The 6,956-nt window shown below is 39.2% G+C and overlaps 1 protein-coding gene and 1 non-coding gene across 2 annotated transcripts; one reads left to right on the top strand and one right to left on the bottom strand.

Annotated features, from left to right (window-relative positions):
• Positions 1 to 500: 500 nt before the first annotated feature.
• Trnav-aac lies at positions 501 to 573 on the bottom strand. The gene has a single exon. It is a non-coding gene; the product is annotated as a tRNA-Val (tRNA).
• A 79-nt stretch (positions 574 to 652) lies between these two features.
• On the top strand, positions 653 to 5,145 carry LOC5502514 (DNA-directed RNA polymerase II subunit RPB9). The gene is made up of 6 exons (XM_048730753.1): positions 653 to 813; positions 940 to 994; positions 2,807 to 2,880; positions 4,277 to 4,351; positions 4,505 to 4,556; positions 4,708 to 5,145. Exons 1-6 carry the CDS (start codon positions 740 to 742, stop codon positions 4,765 to 4,767), a joined length of 390 nt encoding a protein of 129 aa, XP_048586710.1. The 5' UTR covers positions 653 to 739; the 3' UTR covers positions 4,768 to 5,145.
• The last annotated feature ends 1,811 nt before the right edge of the window (positions 5,146 to 6,956 follow it).

The raw sequence follows: 6,956 nt of genomic DNA, 5'->3' as shown, positions 1-6,956 counted from the left end.
GTCATTTTGTGAAAAAAACATTTATAGACTCATCAACAAATCAAAGATGAGCCGATTTCTTTGCTTTGGTTTGAATTAAAATGTAGCATATTTTAATCTTGGGCAAAATTTATTTTTCTAGGTAAGCGCTCAAGTTAAGATAACATCTTGTCGTGACAAAACCTGTTGAAATGTCAATTTCCGTTTTAGACTGAGATTTGTTTGGCTGTGACTTTGGGAAGACTGTAAACCAATGCAAATGCCCAAAGCTAGAGAGCATTTCTACTACGAACAGTACTCGTGCATTTAGGCACGACTATATTTCCGAACCCTTAGGGCAGCTATTTATAATAAACAAACACTGTAAAACAAAACAAAAATATTTTAAACAATTAAGATTCAAAACATCGTTCTATCAGTGACATGAAATAGTGCTTCAAAAATAGAAATTAGTCACCAGGGAATTAAAAGAAGTGGCAGAAAAATAATCGATTTTATTTAAAAAAAAAAAAAAAAAAAACTGTTTCCACCCAGGCTCGAACTGGGGACCTTCTGTGTGTTAGACAGACGTGATAACCACTACACTATGGAAACTTCCTTGATGAGTTTTGTCTATTATGATAAATTTATAGCAAGTCTATGCGCATCGACCAATCAAATAGATCTACTACCGCTGACCAATTCTGAAATCTGTTCGGTTGTGGAACTTATGTCAAGAAACTTCTTCGTTTGATCTATTCATTCCGCTTTATCAACGAAAATGTCTTCGATGTTTCGTTCAAATAGCAGAAGTGATGGTCCTGGGTTTGTTGGGATCAAGTTTTGCCAAGAATGGTTGGTATTCATCTCATTTCTTGCCCATAAACTCAGACACACAAAGATGGCTAACTTCTTTCCGATCAAATCTTTTTTTTTCTTTACTTTTGATCCTTATGATGTTTCTTTTCCTCTTTCTTCAAGTAACAACATGTTGTACCCCAAGGAAGACAAAGATCACAAAATACTACTTTACGCCGTAAGTAGCCTCAGCGTTCAGTAGATGTTTTACTATAACCGTCGAACATTCACAGCGGTTTTGAACAAACAAAGGCTCCCAAACAACCTAGATCATTGTAACATTCCAAAGAACTTCATCATTTTTTAGGAAGCTACTACAAATAAAAAGATTTCTAAACCGTTCTTTATGCACATAACTATGCTTCATAATTCAGGGTCCAAATGTAAAAACAGAGTTTGTCATTGCTTTCCTGAGGATGTCTTGTAGATTCCCTGAGCAGAGGCCTCTTTATGCACTAGTCAATTGAAACCCCCACCCCCATGGCCCCGGGGAAGGGTGGGGGGTTAGACTTTGACCTTGTACAAAACCGAGAAAAGCCCCCACCCCCCTTGGGACAAAACAGCGGTTTTAAAAATGCCCCTTCCCCTTGGGATGCAAACTAAAGGCAACAACCCGACAACAAGTCATCTGAAATAAGCTTTTATCTTTCAAAGACAGTACACTTTAGCAAGTACATTTATACCAGTTACTATGAAGATAACAGTTACAAAAAAAGATGGAAAAATAAATCATCTTCATCTGGCATTGTTTTTTTTTTTAATATCGTTTTTGCACATGTCATCGCGCAGCATGCCACACGCTGATACATGGAATTGCTTGCTACAGAAGAGTCTCAAGCCAGAAACTAACATGATATTTGAGACACTATTCACTTGTCCCAAACCCCCACGGTGGGGATAAGTCTTAGAGTCAAAAACTGTCAATTCCCCCACCCCCTCAGGACAGATTCTCCTTCAAAAGTGCTCTAAACCCCCACGTTAGACCAACACTTACCCGGTACCATGGGGGTGGGGGTTTCAAATGACTAGTGCATCAGACAACACTTTACGTATTCAGTTATAAAATACTGCCAAAACCTGCATGGACATGTCGTGTGAGATCTGTCAAATTCTGAGCATCTGTAATGTCGGCAGTGGTTGTTACTAACCACACATGCATTAGTCAGCGTGGTCAAGAGCTTGGTCAGCACCTGTATCTTGTATGGTGTCTAGATCAGGAACCTTTTCAAGTTTTGGCATAGGTTTCTTAAGTGACATCAGCCAAGCAAAATACATAGCATAGAGGCTCCTGCTGGCAAAGGAATTTCGTAGATTGTGGTGGTGGTGGAGGGAGGGGGGGGGGGGAGAAAGGGGGTATTCCTTGCTTAGATGAGTTTGCCATGCAAGTCCCAGCTAGAGGACGGTCCTTGAATCATGCCAATGTTTCTGTGATGTTTTCTTCAAAGACATCAATGGAAACATTGTTCCTATTGCAGGAACATGTGCAAAGAGAAAATGTTTCTTCAACCTTGTATATTCCTCTCTAGGAGGCCAACTCAGATAAGATCTTAAAAATATATTTGCAAATACACTTCTGTCACACAAATATGATAACTTTCAAATTTAACAAGCAGACAAACCTATGTTTTGTAATCCTTTAGTGCTCACACTAAAGCCAGAGTTGAGTAGCCAATAGTCTAATAAAAAAATAATGGATATGCAGGGTTAAAAATTGCTTCCACTTGGAACATGTATATGAGGACATCATTTTTGACTGACAGAACAATGTTTGCCATTTGGAAATGATGCAATGATGGTAACATTGTGTCACTGTTTACACAGGACTCACATAATGTCCCAAGGAGATCTAGAGAGGGGTTCATGTACCCCCCCCCCCCCCCCCCCCCCACACACACACACACACATTGTTTCCTAGTAGTGGTCTCCCTAAGAGATTCCCCTTTTGGTGAAAGCCTTCTTCATTTTGATTGATTGATATGATTATTTTTAGTGTCGCAACTGTGACTACCAACAGGAAGCTGACAACAGTTGCATATATGTCAACAAGATCACTCACGAAGTCAAGTGAGTATGACACAAAAATATTTGTAGATTTCTTTCAATGCACTCTGAAACATTTTCTCTGCAAATTATCTCTTACTAAAGAAATAAAATCAAGCCACATGCATATCTTCCCGTTTTGGAACTTTTAAGATATGAATATTTTTTTTACAAGGTGACTAAAAAGCATACTGTTGTTATGTCTCTGCATTTCTGGGGCCTTGTTTATTAGATAGAGGGCGTTTATTAGAAAGAGGGCGTTTATTAGATAGAGGGCGTTTATTAGATAGAGGGCGTTTATTAGATAGAAGGCGTTCATTAGATAGAGGGTGTTTATTAGAAAGAGGCGTGAAAATATAACAAACCCAACATGCCTGTAACCAGAATCAAAATTTTACCAAGGCAAAGCTAGCAAATGGATGATAAATCCAACAAAAGCAGGTGTTTTATCTCATACTTTTCAATTGTGAAACACTAAACATCAAAATTTTACCCAGGCAAAGCTAGCAACTGGATGATAAATCCAACAAAAGCAGGTGTTTTATCTCATACTTTTCAATTGTGAAACACTAAACATCAAAATTTTACCAAGGCAAAGCTAGCCACTGGATGATAAACATAATAAAAGCGGGTGCTTTATCGTATACTTTTTAATTGTGAAACACTAAACATCAAAATTTTACAGAGGCAAGTTCTTCATTTGCCTCATGCTGGCTACGGCCCTGCCCAAGTGCAGTGGGGCTCTAGTCTCAGCTAGGAACATTTTAAATAAGAACCTGCGTAGCAAGCGTTAACCGTGCAACGAATGCAATGATTTAACGGTGCAAGTATGCGGAAACGAGAAGTAGGCCTAGTTATTCCTGGATGCTACACTGCGAGGACAAAACAAAAGAAAATTGCAGACATCCTAAGCAATGAGATCAGGAACGTTAGAGCGCGGTACCCTGATTTTGAACTTGATATTGAACAAGACACTACCCTTGCTTACCAGTGTTGATTAAGCAAAATGGTAATTAAATTAACCATTTATATATCCGGAATTACTCCTATGTTGTTTGTTATTAAGCTGGTAGAGAAGGGAGCAGGGGAGGGGGCGTTTATTAGAGAGGGACATTCATTGCAAACGTGTAAGCTTATGGGGAGCATTCATTAGATCAGAGGCGTTCTTCAGAGGGCAGTTTTTAGGTTATTATGGTATTTGAAAGTGAAGGGATGGGTTGTTGCTTTTGTGTTCCGAAAATATGTTCACACATGTTAAAGAATGCTCCCCCCCATCCCTTCCCTTCCCCTTCTTTGTCCCATACAGTTCTATAATGATAATGATAATGATGATAGCACACTACTCTTTTCTAGGCTGGATTTCATATATGATATTTGTATTGTAAAAAGATGATGTGTTTATTTGCATTCTTTCTTTCAGTGAGTTGACCCAAATTGTTGGGGATGTCATTGCAGACCCCACCTTACCCCGAACTGAAGACCATGAATGCCCAAGGTATGGAAAAATAAAAATATATCAATTATTTGTTGTTGCATAATTTACTTATAGATGTAAACAGTCAGAAATAGACAGACGGCATTAGTGTCGTCTGCAGGGGGAATCACCTAATATTGATATGTCGCATGTTCCACTCTTGTTTTTTTTTAGATGCGGTCACAGGGAATCAGTGTTTTTTCAATCACAATCAAGTAAAGCAGATGTAAGTCACAAAACTAGCCAACAAACATCTTAGCCCATATTCATGGCTCAAAGTTACTGACCAAATGGTTGGTTAGTTTTTACTCCTTTTAAAAGGAAAACTGTTGGCAGAACTTCAATCCCTAAATCGCTTTTGTGTTTTGCATTCACAGCAAATGGTGTTGTACTATGTCTGCACTTCTGTGGACTGTGGGCACAAATGGACAGAATAACCCCAGACACAAGATAGTTTAATACGAGTTTTCATTCGTGCTACAGAATCATCATCAATGTCATCCTAGCTTTAACGCCAATAAGCTGATGTCTGTTATTCATTGACATTTCCATCCATTGCCATCATGCTAGGTTGGGCAGTATAATATTTGCTTAGTAACAGTCAAGTACCTACAGTACCGCTCACGAACATAGGGACACTGTTTGCGAAACTTTCGCGAACAACGTTCGCGAAATTCGCGAACAGCGTTCGCGAAATTCGCGAACAGTGTTCGCGAAATTTGCGAACGGCTTTCGCGAAATTCGCGAACATATAGACTGTTCGCGAACACGCTGTTCGCGAAAAGATGCAAAATAAACGGTTTGACAAACGGTAACGTGTGACTCAGGGCTTAATAACAGCTGGAACAGCGAGAAGCCATTTATTTGACAAAGACTTGTATTAGACAGAGAATTAGTTTGGGGAATGAATGCCGATCGCTTGATATTCCTTGAAGATTTTCGAATGTGTGTTAACTGCTAGCGAATACTTTTAAACAGCGGGAAGCCATTTATTTGACAAAGCAAAGACTTGTACTTAACACGGGAGAATTAGTTTGAGGAGGGAATGCCGATCGCTTGATTTTCTTCGAAGATTTTCGAAATGTGTGAAAACTGCTAGCGTAGACTTAATAACAGCGGGAAGCCATTATTTGACAAAGACATGCAATAAACACAGGAGAATTAGTTTGAGGAAGGAACGCCGATCGATCGCTTGATATTATTCGAAGATTTTCGTAATGTGTGAAAACTGCTAGCGAAGACTTAATAAAAGCGGGAAGCCATTTATTTGACAAAGCAAAGACTTGTACTAAACACGGGAGAATTAGTTTGAGGAGGGAATGCCGATCGCTTGATATTATTCGAAGATTTTCGATTGTGTGAAAACTGCTAGCCAATCCTTTTGAACACTGGGAAGCCATTTATTTGACAAAAACTTGTATTAGACACGGGAGAATTAGTTTGAGGAAGGAATGCCGATCGCTTGATATTCTTCGAAGATTTTCGAATGTGTGAAAACTGTGAGTAGTAGTCGTTTGTGTTCGAATACATGAGTCAGCGACAACATGCTCTACTATAAATGTCTTCTTTTCGGGTTTTGTAGAATATCAAGCGATCGGCATTCCCACCTCAAACTTATTCTCCCGTGTCTAATACAAGTCTTTGTTAAAGAGATGGCTTTCCGATGTTCAAAATTCTTCGCTAGCAGTTTTCACACATTCGAAAATCTTCGAAGGATATCAAGCGATCGGCATTCCTTCTCCCGTGTTTATTACAAGTATTTGTCAAATAGAATTTCAAAATTCTTCGCTAGCAGTTTTCACACATTCGAAAATCATCGAAGAATATCAAGCGATCGGCATTCCTTCCCCAAATTAATTATCCCGTGTGTAATACAAGTATTTGTTAAATAAATGGCTTCCCGCTGTTCAAAAGTATTCGCTAGCAGTTGTCACATTCGACAATCTTCGAAGAATATCAAGCAATCGACATTCCTTCCCCCTTCGAGGCAAGCTTTTCAGAATAAACTAACTAACTTTTTTGCCTGTGTCTGCCCTCGTAAATCCACGATCGAATCCTTCGCATGCTTTGGCTTTCATCCGCCATCTTTATCGTCTTTATTTCTCAAATTTGAAAGTGTCTTGTCTTGATCGTCTACAAATAATTGAACTGAAGGCATATCAGACTATAACTGAATTTGTTGTTTCTGATTTTAACGATAACCATAGCTCTCAGCTGACTTTAACACGAACAATTTATTTGAATCGCTTGCAGAACTCCTGTATGTATTTTAAGTGAGTATCAGTACTGTAAGTCTTCGGTTACACGGTACGAGTTCCCGTTTGTCAATCGGTTTGTCCCGGTCTGTAGGGGCAGGAGCTGTATGTGAAAAAAACCCTCTCAGCCCGCCGCCAAAAAGGGATCTTATCTTTATTTTTCTATTAAAGAATTACCATTTCTTTGACTTTTTTGCATAATATTTACGGCTGTCCCTTCCCCCATCTTCCTCAAATCCTGGCTATGGCTTACCGCGCTGTAAAAGGGATAGGGACGTCCCCTTCTTACACCTCGAGAAGTTTGACATCAGAACCAACATGGTGGACTAACCGTTAGGCAGAGCCATGGACACAGAATTTTATAATAAAAC

The sequence above is a fragment of the Nematostella vectensis genome, chromosome 7 (genome assembly GCF_932526225.1).
Source record: "Nematostella vectensis chromosome 7, jaNemVect1.1, whole genome shotgun sequence".
NCBI lineage: Eukaryota > Metazoa > Cnidaria > Anthozoa > Actiniaria > Edwardsiidae > Nematostella > Nematostella vectensis.
Note: the sequence above shows the minus strand (reverse complement) of the source record. Positions and strands in the feature narration are given on the sequence as shown.